At 37.9% G+C, this 18,821-nt stretch overlaps 1 protein-coding gene across 1 annotated transcript in view; it reads right to left on the reverse strand.

Moving 5' to 3' along the window:
- The window catches only part of MOCOS (molybdenum cofactor sulfurase), a 209,349-nt gene that overhangs the window by 173,452 nt on the left and 17,076 nt on the right, over positions 1-18,821 (reverse strand). The window contains exons 2-3 of the mRNA XM_054517392.1: positions 8,535-8,624; positions 5,901-5,967 (exon numbers count right to left, since the gene is read on the reverse strand). Coding sequence (XP_054373367.1) covers positions 5,901-5,967; positions 8,535-8,624 — 157 coding nt within the window. The remainder of the gene's footprint in view (positions 1-5,900; positions 5,968-8,534; positions 8,625-18,821) is intronic.

Here is an 18,821-nt window from a genome sequence, read left to right on the forward strand (position 1 = left end):
CAGCTTAATTATAACAATAAGTGAAATACCCATATTGCTTTGCAAGTGGAATGAATAAGATTCAAAATGGAGCTCAAAACTGGGTTTGCTAACTTCTCAGAAAGATTATTAGAGACTATTTTAAAAGGGCCAGAAATAAATTATCTCTGTGTTTCTAAAAAAGTAGATTAATTAGTACTTCCCAAAGTTATGATTTGTAATATGACAATAAGGTATGAACAGCACAAGTAAAAATTTGTCAGTCGTGCCCTTCTTGCTGCAGGATCATTGAGTCAGTTTCAGATGGAGCAAAACAGAAAGTGTCCATAGGCTTAGAAAAAATAAGACATGAAAAAAATCAGCTGAATTTTGAACATCTTACATAATTGAAGATGGCTTTCCAAATTTCTTGACTTCAGTCAAATGGAGCACCTCTCCAATGCTACATAACTTGTGCTGAGAAACAGCAGTGCACTGAAGCCAAAACAAAGTTGTCAAGCACAACAGGTGCACACAGGGGATGGCAGAAATTATATTTGTGCTAAATATCTGGTCTTCCAAAAGCCTTACTTGAAATAGAAATAATCATGTAAGCCACTAATGAAGTTGTCAGGCTCCCCTGGAGTTGGCAAAGGAACTGCTAGTGCTCCCAGCAGCCAGGAAGGACAATGTTACTGCTCCTTGAACATCCAAGGCAACACAAACGTCACCAGAAACGTCACCCACTGGTGTATCACAATGCTGCTTCCTAGGAAAAGCAGCTGCAAACCCAGAAGAGGCAGGAACACTACATTTCTTCTGTAAGTATTGTATAGCTTTGGGAGGGGAAAAAAAGCTTCCATATAAATCCTGGAAAAGACAAAGAGACTGATAAAATGAAAAAAGGAATTTGCATTGGAGAAATTTCACTATTTTTTTCAGTGTTTTCTTCCAGTTGGACTATCTCATTCATCAGCTCATGTGCCCTTTTAATGACCTCTCCCTGGGCACAGAGGCCATTGGGTCCCTGCCAAAAAAGCAGCTGAGAAGGCATCAAGGCTGTGTGCATTTAAATAAATGTGAACTAAACCAGTGGCCTGAATCCAAGTAAGCCTGTACCACTCTCCCTACTCTGAATGTTATCTAGAGAGCAATGGCACAGAAAGATCTCATTTAAACTTAGTCTCCATAACTGCTTTGTCACAAACATTTTATAAAAGCAGAGTCCTGAGGGGTTATTTTCTGAATCAGAAAGAAAATAAATAAAGGTTGCATCCAGTCTTTTTCAGACCTCTATGCAAAACATTCTAGCCACCCATACTAATAAAACTCAGAATTTCCCAGAAGCATTTAATCCTTTTTGTTCATAAACTAGCAATCTTGACCTCCAGCTTTTAATTTATTTTACTGAAGAATTTATTTCTTTCAATAAATGAAAAATTCCAGACTTGACTCTCTATGCAACAAAGATTAGTCAGGGAGCATGACAGTGCATGTACCAATTTTATTTGCTACTCTCCATATAGATGAAGGTATAAAGCTGACTACCAGAAGAGTAACAGAAGGCATTAGCAAATTCCTTTCTAAAGCTTCAGCTCATCAAGTTAATGATTAATGAATTTATTAAAATAGAGCTGAAAGTCCAGGAGCAAAGTTCCAAAGTAAAACAAAGTGATTTTACTTGTTCTTAAAACAGTCTCCTAACTCATTCAAAAATGACCTGTTACCCTGACCAGAAGCTTTTTACTACCTTGCATAGGATTGCAAAGAGTAAACCCTCCAAAAGTAATAGATTGACTCATAGAAACAACTGTTTATAAAATGGAGTCCTTTGCACAAAAGGCTAGGTGCGGCTGAGGGAAAACCAAGAAGGGTTTGCGCCAAATCCTCTGCTGTGCTGTCACTCAGCATATGACAGAGCCCACAGTGGGGTCATCAGACACTCACTGGGGCACACTTGGATTGTTTAATTGCGCGCCTAAATAATTTCACGAACCACGAGGAAAAGATCAGCCCTCTTGCCTAAACTCTTCCAAAAAACCTATCCATTATTCATAATTATCTTCTAATGCCTCTCTCATTTACATGTACAGCATCACTGCAGTGAGCACGGTGACCTTTTACTGGACTTCTCCAACTGTGGTACTTCAGAGTTGTCCCACTGAGCAGTGGGATCAGGAAAAGCAGTGATTGCAAATGGTGCTCCAAAACAAGCATGAGAAAGGGCTGAACCACCCTAGATTGGAAAGAAGGTTTTCAAGCTGATGGGTGCCACTAAGGAGGACAGGATGCAGTGCTCAGATGTCACTCATCCATACGGTCTCCCGTCAATGACCTTTGCAAAGAACAAATCGATACTAAGAAGATACTGTATCTACTACTTCTTACTGTGCAGGAAAGGTCAAGCCATTTTCATGTATGTTTCAGTTCCAACATTACTGTTTTCAGACATGGAACTGCTTAAACCCAGGAATTAAAAAAAAAATCCCTATCTTGAACAAAGCACCATTTCAAAATGTGTTAACCTAAAGAAAAGACTTGGAAGGGAAACTTATTTCTTAAGCAAGGTATGATGCTTGCAGAAGAAATGTAAAGTTCTATCTTGCTATCATGAAATGTTCTCTAAAAATACAGTGCAAATGAAATTATAAAGAGCACTTATGAGACTGCTTCTTCAGCATAATCTGGTACCACTTGTGTGTTTTACCACAGAAACAAATATATTTTTAAAACATTGAGCCATTTACAGTCGTTTTGTGCATGCCCATGTTTTTGATTGCATGTACTGATTAATCTCCTCTTACAGCTCACTAGATAGCATATTTTGAGAGAAGCCCTTATAGAAATACATGTTTTGGCTCTATAGTTTAACTTGATCCCATTTAGCTCAATGCCCAATCCTTTTAGCTTCAGTGACAAAATTCTGTAATTTACATATTGCCATGGTCTAGGAGATGCTTGATACCAAAATCATAACTGAAATTTCTGGCCTTTTTTTAAAATATATATTTGAATTCCCAAAGTATGATTCAGCTTAACACTTCATAGGACCTGAAAGTTCAGGGATGAACATCAAAATTCTATTACAACACTGTGCATACATGAAAAATTATCCTGTTATATATCTTAAACATACCACAAATTTCAAACTTCAGTCTGGTTCTGGTTAGAAGACACTTCTGACTACTTGATATTGCAAGTGCAAGATTCACAAGGACAACGTGTTAAAATATTCAGAAATCTAGTATTTTAAAATGCTTGCATATGGGAAAAGGGTTATTTAATACTCAGTGTAATGAATTTCTGAGTTACATTAACTGCAGCATCATAAGGAGATATTGTACTCCTGTTCTCTAGCTGTGTGGAAGTGGAGCAATGGCAGTGCCATACATCCATAAGCAAAGTAATAAAAAAGGATCTATAATCTTTGGACGCATACATTTAAGACATTTCTGTAAGGTTTATTATATTTCTTGCTTCCTCTTTCACAATCACTCATGGTTAATGTTGAGGTATGCACAATGCTTAAAATCACTCAGCTGTCCATATTAAGAAAAGAGAAGCAATATTTTTAAGAATAAAATAATTATTTCTAATCTCATCGCACTTGAATTGGTTAAGAGGTAACTCACCTTTTTATAATTTTGTAAATCAGAGAAAACATCCACTGACTCAATTATTTAATTATTTATGTTATTCTATTGCAAAGCCACATTCTAAGAATGGTTTCTCTCTGTCAAGCAGATATGAAGGTAAAACCAAATCCCTCAGCTTTGTACCATTGAGCAGTGTACACTGACAGATTAGGAAAGTCTATTCTAATGCTGCTGTTACCCATATCAGCAAATATAAATCTGAAATTAGGTTTGGTGTTAATTTTTAATTAGTTGATTGTGCGATCACTTTGGAAAATCAAATTTAAAAAAATAATTTAAAAAAATAAAATAGCATTGTCTTGGAGTCAAACACTGAAAAAAAGCTATACTTCGGTCTGCAACATGTGCCAAAAGCCAAATTACAAGCTAGCAACTAATTTAAAGATTTCTAAAACTACCTGCTGAATTTCACTGAGGAAGTCCGATCTATGCACTGTGATGTAGGACTGAGCTGCCTGTCTCCCTGTCTTGTCATACTGCTTATTTTGATTAGCTGCAATGGCATAGAGATATAGATTTTTAATATACTTTTATTGCATTTTGGATAGCTGACGTATTGACAGTAGGTTTGGGGCATTTTATTCCTGAATTTTTATGACTATGCCTTTTTGACAACTATACTTTTAAATTTTTTATTGGGAGTTTAAAAATGGCTGCATTTCTTTAGGGACAAATGAAAAATTTTATCAGGTGTAATACCAAAAAATGTTCATTCAGATGCAGAGGGCATTTTTAAAAAAACAAAACACACAAATAACCCCCCCAATACTAACATTGGTATGTTCTTGTCATCTCCCATTCCACCCTTAAAAAGTCTCAAGCTCTTTTAAAGAAGCATCCAAAATAAAACATGCTGAAGATCTAAGTTCTTTTCAAGTGATCTAGGTTTTTACACAGTGAAAGCCTATTTCCTTACTCCCTAACAACAAAGAACACACAGTACAATAGTAATTATTCTAAAAACAATTGCACTTCTTACTGTGCCTTCATAAGCAGAACTGTGAAACAGCAACATTGCAAGAGCACTCAGTAAATGGAAATCAGAATGCTAACTCTGCATGTGAGCACACAGGTCTGATCAAAAGACTCTGCAGACTGTGAGTATTGCTGTAACTGGCTATAAGTTGTGCTTATGAAGACAGCTACTCCTCATGGGTAGTCTCTTTCATTTCATTTGGCCATAAATTAATAGGTTGTCATCCTGCACAACATCAAGAGAGGGCTGTAGCAGAAGCAAAAAGAAATGCTTTCTCCAGAAAGCTGGTGATGGGAAAGGGGAAACAGATAGTAGCCAGCAGCAGCATCCAACCAGAAATTCTTGTTTTTTACACTCCCATAAAAACAGTCAGAGAAAATGCAGCAGAAACATATAAAACAGAGTTTCTTCATTACAACTATGAACACTACAATGCTATGGATGTGAATTCTATGATGTGTTTTGGAGAAATATTTACTTTCAAGGAAAAAGATAAAATAGAAATCCATTACATTCTTTACTTGCCTTAAGTGTATCATTAAAAGCAGGGAAATAAACCCAAAGCATCCATATTCTGTGATAAAAATGTATTTTATAAAATAGCAAGAGTTTTCTGAAACAAATGCCTAAAACCAATAACCAAGTGCCTGAGTGGTATATTTCATCATGGCTTAAATCACGACAAATCAATTGCAAGATGTGTACCTTCAGCATACTTCATCCTGAGCTTTCAAAGGAATACTTTGTTTAGAGAATCAGTTTATTTTCTTGCCCATACCCTCAATTTTACCTTATTTCTTTCTACTCTTAAAAGTTATACTAAAACTACTTTAAAAGGTATTTTATTACTCCAATGGAAGCAAGTACCTGCTGTAAAACAATGTACACATTCCCATAAGCTCTTTGCAAATTCTCACAAGCCATTACACCCTATTTAATTTTATCTGAATTTTAACATGTCTTTGCACCTAGTCCCACCTTACTATATCAGCATACCATCTTACTAATAATCACTTCTGAAATTCCAAGTCCTACATCTTAATTAAAACTGTGGACTTGTATTACAGCACTAAATTAACTACAGGACTTTGAGGATTTGGGCATCTGGGAGAAAAAGAATTTATATGATCCAAGACTTGATTGGATCATATCCAAATACCTTGTGTTTTAGAAGTGAGGTGTTTCCTTTAGGCATTACAGATGACCCTTAGAAAATGGTATCACATTAAAGTCATCAAAACAGTTCAGGCTTAACCAAAATGAAAACTGTCAAGTGCATCATACAACATCTGAAATAAAGATTATTCTACCTGTATCGAACATGCTCGATTGTGTCATATGTCAGCTTGCTGCTGATATTCTGACTATGAGGGTTGCCTAGGAGACAATAGAGATACAGAAATGAATCATTAATCACAATTTTGCTATTAAATTTCTCTTTTATCAAAGTATTACACCAAGAGAGCCTAAAAGATGATAAAGATTCAATGCGTACTTCACAGCAATTCCCTGTAGCCCCTCAGGCAAGACAAGGGACATACAACAGGACAAAGCAATTATGACAGACCTAGAAACTTCAGCTGGATCTCTTACTAATATTTAGGCAGTTCCCCTAAAAAGAAAATGAAACTGCATATGCACAAACATACTAGAAAAACTACAGCCCGAATGCACATTCATAAATGTATTTGTGCAGTAGGTAAGAAGCAAAAGACATGATCTGGAGATAACAGACAATCATGACTGGATAGAAGAATTAATCCTTGGTTTTTTAGTGTCTGAAATTCAAATAATTCATTGAAATATAAATTTTATTGCAAAATTAGTAGCCACCTTAGCCCAGCTCAGCACAAGCATATATAACAATTAGGACAGCATGATTTTATCTTCTTGAGCAAAAAAGATGACAGAAATATCCAGACACAGCACACTTTCCTATTAGCAAATACTTAGAGAACATGTAAAACAGTTTGGAAAGGGAATAAGGAAAAATTGCTAAACTAACACAGTTTTTGCAGTAGGCTCCAATATTAGCTACTCTTTTCAAAATTTAAAAGTTTCACTGCTGAAAGTTGTTGGGTGAAGGTGTTGGAAATCATAACTTCAGAGCTCAAACCCAAAATTTAGACTTTTCATGTCTGATGTTGCATTTCTGTAATTTCCAATTCAAATATTTTCAAATAAGAAGTGGGACTATCTCTTACTTATATTACTTTCCCTCATTTACACACTCAACAGCTAAACTGCAGTTCTTTGGGCCTGTGGATTGTCACCAAGAAAATGAAAAAGCTGCAAGTCAAACTCCCCCCTTCATTCACATCTGTGTTTGTTAAATTAACTCTTAACTCTTCCCATACTGTCCTTGGACAGCATTTACTGTCCTTAGAGTATGAGATGTAACTGGAAAAAAAAAATGACCATGCTAGAGCTCTTGATAACATTTTAGATGAAAATACCAATAAAAAGAAACAATTTGTTCTCCTATAGCATTATAAGTACTATGCAAATCTGCTCCAAACTGGCAATACTATTTCTATTCACAAGCCCTCAGTTGATTCACAATTTTTTTTTCTACCACAGATGGTACTTATTAAAAGGGTTGAGCCCAATGTTTGAAATAACTAAGATCAGAGTGCAGACATTTCACTTTACAATGTCTGTGGTGACAGAACCTTAATTTTTGTATCACTGGCATGCAGTTGATTAGGAGATCTTGAATGTAATCAAAACGATGTATTTTGCTATAACAGAAAAAAAAGCCCCTATGATATAAAGAATAACACTTATTTTGTAGTGGAACTCAAATTTATGCTCTGGATCCCAGCCTTGCCAGCATTCAGGAAAAAGAATGGGGGGAAATGACATAATGGCACATGGAGAATGAAAACTACTCAAAACCCTCAAGTGGCTTGCCCAGGTGACAAGCACATGTGTGCCAGTGCTGAAGTGAACAAGCATTTTCTAGCAAAGCACTGGTACCTAATTCCCAAGTGAGGAATCCCTTTGTTCCATGTATCAGGGAGCATAAGAAACACACAAAACTAGCAAAAAGGACACATGACCCACAGATAGCAACACACCATAGGAAATTTGATTACTTCAGTGGGACTTCTCACAGCATAATACTGTGCAGTATATTTTTTTTCTGGTTGAGCATGATTCACTTTAATGTAAATTGTCTCACACAGTATCAATATTTCTTATACAATGGATGCTGATAACTTTGTATAAAATCACATCCAGTGCGTGATTCTAGGCTAGATAATAACACAGAAAGAAATGAAAGGTTTAGGCAGAGGATCTGGGGATGAAGTTCTTACAGGTGGTGCTGTAATAGTCAAATATCCATCCAGATATTATGCAATTCTGCAGATACTTTTACTCATATTCCTCTGCACAGGATTGCTTCGGCAATCCTTTTTCTGAGTAGGCACCAAAGTCTAATAGTCAGAGCAAAGTCTAATAGCACCTATTCTGTGTCGAAATTCACTTGGGATCTTTGAGCTATGCTTCCTTCTGAATAAAATTCTTATACTGAGTCACAGTATAAGCTCTTTGTGATGACTCTGAGAAGGAGGTTGGTTCTGGATTCTGGTCCTTGCATAAGAAACTAGGTTTGCATTTTTGTGTGGAAAAAACCCACAAAGAATGAACAGTGCTTATAGTTAAAATGTATTTCTTTATCCCAAGCCTAACAGAGTCATGCAACAGAGCCATGTTTACTTTGATCTTTCTTCTTTACCTACATAGACCGGTCCTTGGCCATCAGAGAATGCAGCCAGGGGTGACACTAAGGGACTATGCCTCCTTTGTAAAAGCACTGGTCTTCCAACTAGTCTCTCATAGCATTAAAAACCTGCAGAAGGTCTCTTCCAAGAAGCTCAGCTTTGAATGATTTAGATGGAAAGTTGAGAAGACTCATGGGAATGTTGCTTTGCACTTACCATAAACGTTGTTTCTGAGGTCATCAGTAAAAGCTTTAAGTAGACTCTCTGGGAAAAGTGCTGAACCAGCATGGTCAAGGTAAGTAATCCCTAAAATACAAATACAATTACTAGTTTCAATTTTTAAAATATTCAATACCATTTTCTCACACAGATTACAATGTCAAGTGCACCATCTAAATACCACTTTTCATGCACTAGCAGAAAATTTTAAAAACGGATGAAACAATAGAAGGCAAACATTTTGATTACCTGTCTATAATTTTCAATCAAAACCAAAGAGGTCCTTCCTTTCATGCTTAGATTACACAATCCTTGGAAGAGAAAAATCTTTTGTTTGGCCTGTACAAAACTGAGCAAGCTGGTGTCTTCGGCCATAGTACCTTGCTACTTCCAGGCACTACTATTATGAAAACTACTATTGCCACAATGCTAATAATTATTATTAACAGCAACACTGATAGTGACATCTCCTTGCTGACAGGTGATGCAACTCTCTCAAGAACTGACAAGACCTAAATTGTTTCTGAAGACCAAAGACAGGACAAGTAGAAGTTTTAATGTATTTAATCATGTCTCTCCACTCTACTGTACTTAACATTCAATTAATTTTTAAAATCTCCTTTTATATTATTAAGTTATTGCGAAACTTTTAAATAAATGCTTATTGGAAATGAAGGCTTTTTCATGTTTGGCCATTTTAGATTTCTTAACGTTTAGCAATTATTCTTCCATTTCTCCAGTGTGTTTCATGCTCTTTATTAGTTTTCTTATTTCACTTACCTTAAGCATTTCAACCTTTTTCAAATTTTAATAATGATGAATATGATTAAGATTAGAATTTATTAAGTATTTTAAAGGTCTTCCCTTTCCACATGGATTTAAAATTGAGTTAAGCTTTAAATGAGACGTCTCGACACTTGGAAATATATAATATTATATATTATGTCACTCTAGCAGTGATCCCAGTGGGTAAAGCTGTGAGGCAGGGCTAATAATAAAACCAATCCAGACATCCACCGCTTATTTTCAAAAGAGAAGAGTCCTCTCCTGCCTTAAGATTTCCTCACTCAGAGTACCTAGCAGAAGCAGAATTCTTAATGATGGCTTGAAGTCAGTCACATGTTTAAGGTGCATGGACAAAACCAAGGGTCAAAAAAAAATAAGGGTCAACTTATTAGCTGTACAGGTTTTTTATGTTTTTACTTATTTAAAAAAGATGAATCCTAGGAAGTTTCTCCCAAGCAGTATGAAGCAGCACACACAAGCACTCAGGGGTCAAAACACATATGGAGGTCTGTCCTGCTCAGTTCCCAACAGCTGCTCAGCTCTCCGCAGGAATGCAGGGCTTTGGAGGGAGAGAGCACACTGCCCATGGCAGGACAAAGCTAGGCCCCTGCCCAGCACTGTGGCACAGCTTCTGCCAGCAAGGGGACAGCACCTTTCCCTCCAGCAGGACACATGCTCACCATGGCCACCAGTAGCTTGGCCCCAAAAGCTCAGGCAGGTCCTGAGATGGAACTAAAGCATGGAACAACAGCCACAACTTCCACCAGCTCCAACAGCAGCAGTCAGGGCAAAAGGCAGCCCGTGGTCACTGGCTACAGCTGGGAGAGGTGGGAAAGGCAGGATAGGGGCTGAGAACGGGAAGAGGCAGCCCTGAGCCAGACCCAGGTGGAAGAACTGCTGTCCTGGAGGGAAACACCCTGGCTAACACTCTTCCAACAAAGCCTCTACAGAGGCGCCATTTGGCTCTCATGGGCACCAGGAGCACAGGCAGGTGATGCTCCTCTGGGAGCAGCTTCTGTGTTTGGACCTTTCCAGCCCCAAGGATGGAAACAGCACTCAAGTCATTACACAGCTCTACAGCATGAGCAAAAAACAGGCAACCAGCTGAGGCTCCTCAAACACAAACCATCCACTGACAAAGGACAGGCACTTTCCATCCTGACCAACACTCCTGTGAGACAATGTGGACCAAAAGACCTCTAGGTAAAGGCCCCTTGAGTGGTTTTTCAAGTTTGATTCCTTATGCGGCTCATGATGAAGGACAATATTGCAGTTCTGTGAAATGGAAGTATAAAAACCAGCGAGTCATTTTTTAAACTCCTCCTCTGGGTATAATACTTTTAAAATCTGTGAGGAAATTTGGCTGAGGAAGGAAATATTAATTCTTAAACTTTTATTTTATATTTAATGCTGCTGTTTAATTGAAAAGAGAGAACAGCATTTAATACTCTCTCCCACTGCCCAAAAAAAGAAATGGGCTCTCTCATCTTTTGAGGCTGCACTGAAACAAATATCTTCATTGCTATTGCACTTTTATGATGTAGTTTTTCCTTGCTGTCTTATTTCAACCAAATTGTATTTTTAAAGAAAAGAAAAAGAAAAGTGGCACATGTATAACACAACAGAAAAAAACATATTAATAACTTTCATTGTGTTTTTCCCCTGGTTTAATAAAATTTGCTATTTTATCTTTATTGAGTGCACATTAAGCAGAGATTTGTCAGTATATAGAGAACAATACAGTTCCCATTGTTTCAATGTGGTATTTAGTATATAGGCTGTCAGCACTATGAAATGATACTGTTTATGGGAAATAACAGGAGAAAGAAAATATAATATGATCAACCAAAAGAACATTAAAATGCAATACCCATCAGGACATCGTTTCATTGCTCAGGGAAAATGCAAAATTAACTTTTAGTTTAATTTACATACTGTTATGTTTGGAGTGTGTAACTGACTTCACCAGTCTAATAATACACCAACTATTTGATAAAATCATATTTCAGAAGTAGGGTTTTTTAATACAAGTATCAAAACCCATGCAATGTGTTGGCATTTGTCATGGAGAGTTATTAGGCCAGAGTATCGGTTCATAAGCTGCAATATTCGTATGCTAATATCCTTCCAGATTAATTTTACATGGGGAACTCTTTTGGAACCAATACAGGCCAGTCTGTCCTGCTGGAAAAGTCTCAGCCCAGCTCTCTGATCTCCTTATGTGCTTTAATTCATGTCTTAACATAGCATTTGCCATATCTGTGTGCTATTGGCCCCTTGTAAAAAACCTTCTTGAATGCACACCTACATACAGCCTCATAAAAGCCAGTTTAACTGAACATTTCTACCTCTTAAAAGAAAAAAAGATAATTTAATTTGGAGCATTTTAATATTAGAGTTTAAGGCCAAGCGAGAACACTCAACTGCATGAAAGTCTGAGAACCTACAAAACCTACAAGGCAAAGAGAAACTACCAGACTAATCTTTGTGAGCCAAACATCTGCTTCTGACAAAAGCACACTTGTCTAAAATGTGACTTCACGTGACTTAGAAGAAATTGAAAGACATCATTTGATGAACTGAAAGTTGAACTAAATATTTTAGTAACTACTAAGCTGTGTAAATGTCTACCATCCAGAGGATAGTCTAGAGGGGAAGCACAGAGAGCCACCCTGGAGGCACTTCCTACAATGGCCAGGTGCCACATGGCACTGCCTAAGCTGTCTCCTACTTCAAAACCCACCCATAAACCCATGTCTAGTCACCCAGCTCCTCTCTGGCTAAATGATTACTACTTTGGTATTATGAAATATGTTCTTGTAATCCTTGAAACTGTTCTTTGTGCTACACATTTCTGAACTTTGCCAAAAATAACCAATTTACCTATGCACCATCTGGACACTCTGTGTTCACCTCCTTAATCTTTTGTTATTCTGTAATTCTGCAACAGTCACCAAAACAAGCCAACCCGAGCTCCACAGGTTATTTCTCACACCCCTGACAGTTCAAAATTCCTGCGCTCCAGCTGCCAGTTATATTGCCCAAAGTCTCATAATAAAGAATGAAATGTGTAGTTACAAGGCAGCAACTCTACAGAGTCATAAATTTTCATTGGTGGATATAATTGCTATTCAGTAAGATTACATACACAATATTACTTGGAAAGCAGATACAGAAAATGCCCTAGGGAGAGAATATATATCTTAAGTATGGCAATATTAACAAAACCAGTATGAAATAAACACAAGCTGAAGGCAAAATTAAACATTATATGTCAATAGATAAATATCACATTTCCATATACCAAGCCATAAGCAGGAGAAAAAGTGAGTGACAAAACAGGGAGAAGTGGGCTCTACAGAGGTTGTAGACAAGTGTGATTTCATTTGGACACAGAGAGGTTTTAACAGGTAGGATCACATCAGGTACCTCAGACTCCTAGAATCATAGAACAGTTTGGGCTGGAAGAGACCTCTAAAGATCATCTCATTCCAACCACCCTGCTATGAGCAGGGACACTTTCCATTAGCCCAGGTTGCCTGAAGTCCCATACAACATGATTCTGAACACTTCAAGGGATGGGGCATCCATGACATCCCTAGGCAATTTGTTCCAGTGCCTCACCACCCTCACATTAAAGAATTTCTTCCTAATATATAATCTGAACCTAACTCTTTTCCAGTTTGAAGCCATTCCCCCTTGTCCTGTCTGTCTTAGGTTGGAAATGGGGGTCGGTATTCTATTCCTATCTGTTAGAGGTGGGGCAATTATCTTCTGTTAATTGGGCAGTTTTCTTTATCTCTTCCACAACCAATCCTCCCTCAGGGGAGATATCTTCTGTTAATGGGCCTTTGAGTCTCACTGCATGAATGACAAAATACCATCATCCCATTGTGAGAAGCTCCACCCAGAGGGAGGAGCCAAGCATTCCTAACTGGATATAATCATAGATTTTGGGATACTAGAGCAGCGTTTCCCAGTGGATTCCCAGAGGAAGACCAGGCCCATCTACACCACTGCCAGACCTTCAGAGGAAAACTACACCCTTCTACAGGATCACTGCTCCAACAGAACCACATGTGCCACTCCGGGAGGACTGCCGCCACCATTCCAATTGGACTGCTAGCAACATCCTGACCAACAGGGTGTCAGGTTGTATTCTGACTCTGTCAGTGTTGTTTTGTATTACTGCACTGTTTATGTTATTTTTTATTTTCTTCCCTAATAAAGTACTGTTATTCCTGCTCCCATATCTTTGCCTGAGAGCCCTCCTTAATTTCAAATTTATAACAATTTGGAGGATGGGTTTACATTTTCCATTTCAGGGGAGGCTCCTGCCTTCTTTAGCAGATACCTGTCTTTTCAAACCAAGACACTGTCACTACATGCTCTTGTAAAAAGTCTCTCTTCATCTTGTATACTTCAAATACCAGAAGGCTGCAATTACATCTCCCCAAAGCCTCCTCTTCTCCAGGCTGAACAATCCCAGTTCTCTCAGCCTTTCCTTATGGGAGAGGTGCTCCATTCCTCTAATCATCTTGGTGGCCTCCTCTAGGCTGCTCTAACAGGTCAGTGTCCTTCCTGCGTTGAGGACCCCAGAGCTGGATGCAGCACTGCGGGGGGGGGGTCTCAACAGAGCAAAGAAGAGGAGCAGCATCACCTCTCTCACCCTGCTGGCCACGCTGCTTTGGATGGAGCCTGGGATACAGCTGGCCTTCCGGGCTGTCAGCACACATGACCGGGTCATGTCCAGCCGCCAGGTTATTTTAGTAATCTAAGTCAGATACCCTTTAGAGTCAGCTCCTTCTCTCCAATCACTGTGTAAGACTTAGCTCCCCCAAGGGATGCTCCTAAATTAAATAGCACAAAGTAGCTTTAACTATGTAATGTAGTACATACAGACTTTCTAAAAGTGCTTGAAGGGCACACAGGGCATGATATGCCTACACACTGTACAGACAGGCAAAGATCCTCATTATGCAAAACCATTAATAAAGTGCATTAACAGAAAACAAAATCCTACTAATATGGCTTGAGATTTGCCTTTTCTGGATATTTTCTGGATTAAACATTTAATTAATAGTTTTACCTGCACCTTCAGTTCCTTTTTGGCATCGATTTAGACAAAAACTATCACTTCAGAGTATGTTTTCTCAAAAAAACATGTCTCTCATCTAAACAGTCCTGTTCTGCTAGACAAGGTAATGTTTTATTTCCCTTACTTAAGGCCAAGGAGCTCTTCAAAAGACCACAAAAGCATTGTGCTTGATGGACAAGGCCATAGATGCTCAAAGCCTGAATAGCTAGTATGCAGTTAAAGGAGTTCCTCAGCATGACTTGACTTAATTGCTGCAGGCCTGGTGAAGTTACGCAGCAGTTAGCCCACAGTCATGGGGCACATTCTGCCAGTCCACCAAATTCATCAATTCAAGTAATCACAGCTTGCCCTGACTGCCAAATGCTGCTCCACACTAGGCTCCGACCAACCTGGATAATGGTACCAATATTCTAAGGGCTGCTATCCAGTTACTGAGTTCCGTGGGAAAATGGTGTTTAATTAATGTGTTTGAGTGTTTGACTTGATGGACTCATTACAAAAAGCAAAGCATGAAATGTGCAATTACATTTATCCATAATAAGCTCCCATTATTTTTTCCATGTGCTATTGGCTTGCATTATTTGCTCTCACTGCATTATTACCTACAGCAAAGTAGGCAGAACATCAAAACCCTTTACAGAGAATACCAGACACTCTCTTTGCTTGCTGTACTCCCCAGCAGGGGCTATACCAACTCCACAAAAGCTCTTCAGGTGGATGAGGTTATTCAGTGTCATTATGCACTGACACTGCTCTATGTACATGAGTCCCTACTTGCAGGTTTCAGTTTACAGCCTACTGGTTCTGAGGAAGAGGGGAGCGCAAAAGAAAGCAATGATTCCACATTTACTAAAAAAATCACATCCAAGCCTATGTAGTCTTCACAGCTATAGAAAAAAAAAAAGTGCAAGCCATCAAATTTCATAATTTGCCAACCCCTGTGTTAAATAAGACTGCAGGAAAAGGATCAATCAGCACTCCCCTTCATCCTTACAGGCCTACCTGTGAGGCATAGCTTTACTCAGTGCATCTCTGGGGCAGGAATAAATATTGACTGCACTCAGTGATGCTATTTCCACTGACAGTTTTAATGGGCTGTGTGAGACTGGTTGAAGTCTTATTTGTGGGCATGAACCAGAGGTATCCCAGCTTCATACAAATAACCTACTGCAGCCTGTCTCTCTGTCTTTGGATGAAATATACATCACAAGTGATTCATATTCATGCATTTCTTCAAACAACTACAACTTGCTCAGACAAAAAACAGCATTCACACCTCCCTAGAGAAGATATGATCATCTTTCAGTCTCTTTCTTTTTGCCTTTTCTCTCTGATGAAATTGATCACATGAAAGAAGAGTTGAAAGAGAGCATATTCCCCATTCTTCTATTACCAGAAAATGCTTTTGTTGGTTTTCCAGAAAATTTCACAGAAACATTCACATTTGTGTAGGAAAGAGGCAGTTTTGTGTAGGAAAGATAATTCCCTCTTGAGATGAAAACACAATGGCAAAAAACAATCATAATAATTGTTTATAATAGCGGTCATTACCTAAACATTATAGTAGCATACTCCTGCTTTTTTTCCTTCCTTTTCTTCCCATGAAACAGCCACAGACTTTAAAAAATGTTTAAAACTGACTTTTCTAGTCAGTTCTATTTCTTGCTCTGTGACCTGAAATAATGGGCTTCATATGAAATCTGGGACAAAACAGTAATATATTCTCAATATTCTCTCCAAAATATATAAAATTAATTTTGAAGATATACAGAAAGCCTTTTAAATTATTTTATGTTTCCAAAAGTACTAGAATTAAGTTCAAAACAAAAACCAACGAGTAAGCCTTTGCCCTTAAAACTCATTTCATTACACAGAAATAATTCTTTATGAGCTTTTAGCAGCTGGAGCATTGGGTTGAACTTCCAACCATAGCAATAATTTAAAACCCACATGAGAACTGATACACACAATCAACACTCAATGACAGAAAGCAGAAATCAATTGTCCCCACTGTTGAGACCCTGCAGAAGTACTTCCTGGCCATCATTCCTTCCCAATGACAAGACCACATTAACGCCTTGTTTGGCAAATGTACCAGTACTTCTCTCTGCTGCTTTTTCTGGCAAAGAAGCAAGGCTGCTACTGCAAACCAGTGGTAAATTATTCTCCAGTGGAAGTTCTTCATACAAGGCTCCCCACAGACATTTAGAGCCCTTGATTTCCTTCTACCGTCCAGCAAAAAGTCCAGGAACAAATAGTGAAGATCAAGTTCAGGGATAGTTAGATAGTAGATAAGTAAAGCATAAATTTCTGTTCAGCATAAATTTGATCTTTCAGGGAAAAATATGTAAAATCAAATGACCACATTACCAAGAGGAACTGTGCATAAATTCAAAGACTGTGGAATGTAGAGTGTGAGTGAGGACTTTAGCAAAAGCCACACTCATAAGATGAGAGGTCTAAAAAGTTTCTCCTGGCCCCACAATGGGCAGTCCTTTGCTACAACAGTCTTCAGCTAAGCTACGTCCATATTAAAAACAAGCAACTGGGTTGTTAGTCTCTTTGCTCAAACCAGAACAGCGCTTCAGAATTGCATCTTCCTAGTAAGAAACTACATCTCAACCTCTAGACTCTTTCTCCATGACCAGTGTATTCTCATATTTCCCATGTCAGCGTTGGTGTGCTTTATTATCTGTCTTCAGCTATTCAGCTTTAACAGGTATTTCTCCCTTGACAACCCAGTAGCATCTCTCCACCTGCTCTGGCTAAAACTGCTGTGTTCCTTTATTCCTAATAAATGGTAATTCCAAAAACTCATTTCAATTCCAGCCATACCTCTTCCAGCTGGAAGCCCTTTCTCTGGGAGCAAGAGGGGATTGGAGAGCAGGAGTGGGGGAGCAGAACAGGCATTCCAGAAGATGATGTCAGAATTTTGGAAACCTAGAGTAGGTGTCCCTAACTTTACTGGAAAAATACCTCACTAGACCAACACATCCAGATTTCTTGGGCTACACTCCTAATTATTATTCCTGATTTACACTCCTAAATGATTGTTGTGTAGTCAGAAAAAAATAGTATTATTCAACCAGGGAGAGGTTTAAATGCTTGAAATGCCCACATAATGCTTGACCAAGATCTGTATCTCCTTTTCACCAGTGAGCAGCTGTCAACAAAAGGTGAAACCACAAACACAAGACAGCAAGAATGGTGTGTAAAAATGTTAAGCGTAGGAGTTTCAGTATCACTACTGAGTAAATACTTAAGACTTAATACAAACAATTTACTTTTAATGAGGCAGAGAAAATACTGAGATTTCATTAGGGAGATAGTAAGTATGCATGAAAAACTATGAATAAGCTTTTCTTCTGCATATGTATTGGGTTAATATAGACATTTTTCCATCATAAAACCTTTTGGCTCCAAGTTCCCACAGATTAATTTACACTTTATAGTAATTTGATCCAAACTGCTCTCTCAGGTGAAACTATTCAACTATAAACAGACCAACCTAAAAGGTAAGATTATACTCAGTTGCTTTACCTCTACTGAAGTTCATTGACCACATTAGGTATGCAGATATCAATAACACAACTCATTAAATAACCTTATTTCGGGACTTTTTTTTAATAAGAATTATTTTTTAAATTTTTTGAGGACTGACTGTAATTTCTTGATACCTCCACAAAATTCTAATACATCAGTACAAAAAGCATCTCCTAATTAGAAAATAAAATTGTTTCCACTCAAAAAAAAAATCTAACAGGCACAAGTTTCTCTAAATAAAATTTAATACGTATGCAATTAAATATTGGCATAAATGTTCTGTTACTACCTTATTTTACTCAACTTAAATTAGTTTCCACAGGTTATTTTCTATTTCTTAGGGGTATTCCCAAGTATAGATTCAAATACCCAACAGCCATTTTCAGAAATGTTCTAGGAATGAAAATACACATTTATCAAAAAATACTGTTGTAGGAAACCAAAGGTTCTAATTCTGAAACAGTTTGGCAACTGTAGAGATTTTTGAACTAGTTCTGACAAAAATACCAGCTTGCTAATGAGTAGGTCTGAAAACAGCAGTATATGATAGAAATCCTACTTAACAGACCTGCTTTAAATATGAATAACAGCATGCAGCTTCCAAATACTCAATTTATTTTAAAGTTCCCTGATGTCCCTGTTTAAGGTTTCTAAAAGAAACTAAAAATCTCTTGGGCTACTGGCAAAAACATGTAATTTAGAACCATCTTCCTTAAAGAATGGCTAGCGTGTGACACAACTTTTGAAAATTTGGTGATTACTTTGAATCTGACTTTGGGCAGCAACAATCCACTGTTGGACACTGCCATGAGGCTGTTTAGAAGGAGGAGTTTGTGGCCCTTCAAGAGGCACTACAT

Source organism: Molothrus ater, chromosome 1 (genome assembly GCF_012460135.2).
Source record: "Molothrus ater isolate BHLD 08-10-18 breed brown headed cowbird chromosome 1, BPBGC_Mater_1.1, whole genome shotgun sequence".
Lineage (NCBI taxonomy): Eukaryota > Metazoa > Chordata > Aves > Passeriformes > Icteridae > Molothrus > Molothrus ater.